Genomic DNA, 1,675 nt, shown 5'->3' with positions numbered 1-1,675 from the left:
TTTTTTTTTTTTTTTTTTTTTTTTTTTTTGTATGCCATTGAACATTCTTTCCTTCTTCTCAATAAAGGCTTGATTTCTTACCCAAAAATAAAAAATAAAAAATAAAAAATAAAAAAACAATAATAAAAAGAATAAAAAATGCAAGAAGTCTGGCGAAAACCAGAAAGCTACTGTCTGGACTAATGACCGTAATTAAAAGAACCTACTGTCCCCTTTCAAATTCCTTTTAAGCAATCGTGAGACTGTTTTTGTGAACATTTTTATTTATATTGATTGAGCATTTACCATTTTCATATTTCCAATAGTAGCTATGTTAGTTGTTACCATCTGAAGATGCCATTTAACCAAAAACCAAAATATTTGCAGTTGGCAATGGATGAAGTTTTAAGATATTCCTGTCAATAATAATACTATGATTACTATCATTGTGATAAATTAAAATAGGAAACATCTAATTTCTGATTTCATTAATCCAGGATGTTCATCGACTCTTGTAAGAGGCTGAGGATTATGAAGAGCTCAGATGCAATTGGACTGGGTGAGTATTTTGATATATCTATTATGAATTATTGAACACATTAGATTCTGCAGCATGACACATGCCTCCATCTGCATAATAGAACTAAATACAGAAATTGTATACATGCGAACGACATATGGCTCTTTTACTTAACTCCATTGAAGGCAAAGAAGCGTACGTGATGGCTAATGGAGATTTACCAACCATCAGCAGTACATCCTGCGTCCAATAAGGATTTAATGATCTTATATTGACTGGTTGATTATTTCGTTTCTCGTTCTATTCTTCATCATTCTCATTAATAGCTCACTCCCCTTGGAATGATTAATAGGGTGCTACATATGAAATTACATTAAGCTGATGGTATCATGTGTGGTGAAACTATTGGAACATGAAACTATATGCAAACCTTGGTTCTGATTTTGAATTTTAAATACCAAAAATTGTTGACTATTATATATGTGCAGAACAAAGAATTTCGAACACGGTATCCCGAGGTCTGTTCTCATTAGTTTTCATTGTTTTTTTACAGCTCCTAGGGCGGTGGAGAAGTGCCGGAACAGGAAATAGCTAAGCACTATGCCATGGTTGATGCTGTCCATCCAAATGTTGGAATAAGATAGATCTAAAACTAAAAAAAACGTCATATGTGGCTCTGGAAGGTGGTTCCAAGAATGATGGAGTGTTGGATGGGATAGGTTCTTGTGTGCTTCCTCTGTTACATTATGTTTTTATAATTATGTTTATGTTACTTTGGTGATGTCTAAGCAGTTTCCCTAGTTTGTGAATTGAAGTACTTAAAAACTATTTAAGAGCAAGTCTGCAGATCTGTGGGCAAGTTCCTGTTCCTCATTTGCAGGACTCTCAAAAAGTTTGTAAAGTTATTGGTTATCAAACTGTGTTGCTTGAATGCTCTGTTGTAAACTTTCTTCTCTTTGACTTGATTCCTTCAAATCCTACTACTACTACCTGAATGTTCTTCTAGTTTTACCAAATACATTTTTTCATCACTAGCATCATTGGTAGTCTTTTAACATTTTTTTTTCAGACAACAAAACGACTGCTCCGCATTCAAGTTATGATGGATTCATTTCAGAGACGGGATAACTCTATTATGCTGCAGTAATAGTGTGAAATTACGGCAGAAACTTTCGA

At 33.6% G+C, this 1,675-nt stretch overlaps 1 protein-coding gene across 3 annotated transcripts in view; it reads left to right on the top strand.

Moving 5' to 3' along the window:
- The window catches only part of LOC111454199 (auxin-responsive protein IAA9-like), a 4,328-nt gene extending 2,864 nt beyond the window's left edge, over positions 1-1,464 (top strand). For all 3 annotated transcript variants that reach the window (XM_023095568.1, XM_023095569.1, XM_023095570.1), the window contains exons 6-7: positions 477-538; positions 1,053-1,464. In XM_023095568.1, coding sequence (XP_022951336.1) covers positions 477-538; positions 1,053-1,090 — 100 coding nt within the window. In that variant the 3' untranslated portion in view covers positions 1,091-1,464. The remainder of the gene's footprint in view (positions 1-476; positions 539-1,052) is intronic.
- The last annotated feature ends 211 nt before the right edge of the window (positions 1,465-1,675 follow it).

The sequence above is a fragment of the Cucurbita moschata genome, unplaced genomic scaffold (assembly GCF_002738365.1).
Source record: "Cucurbita moschata cultivar Rifu unplaced genomic scaffold, Cmos_1.0 Cmo_Scf00016, whole genome shotgun sequence".
NCBI classification, from domain to species: Eukaryota; Viridiplantae; Streptophyta; class Magnoliopsida; order Cucurbitales; family Cucurbitaceae; genus Cucurbita; species Cucurbita moschata.
This window is presented reverse-complemented; position numbering and strand designations above follow the sequence as displayed.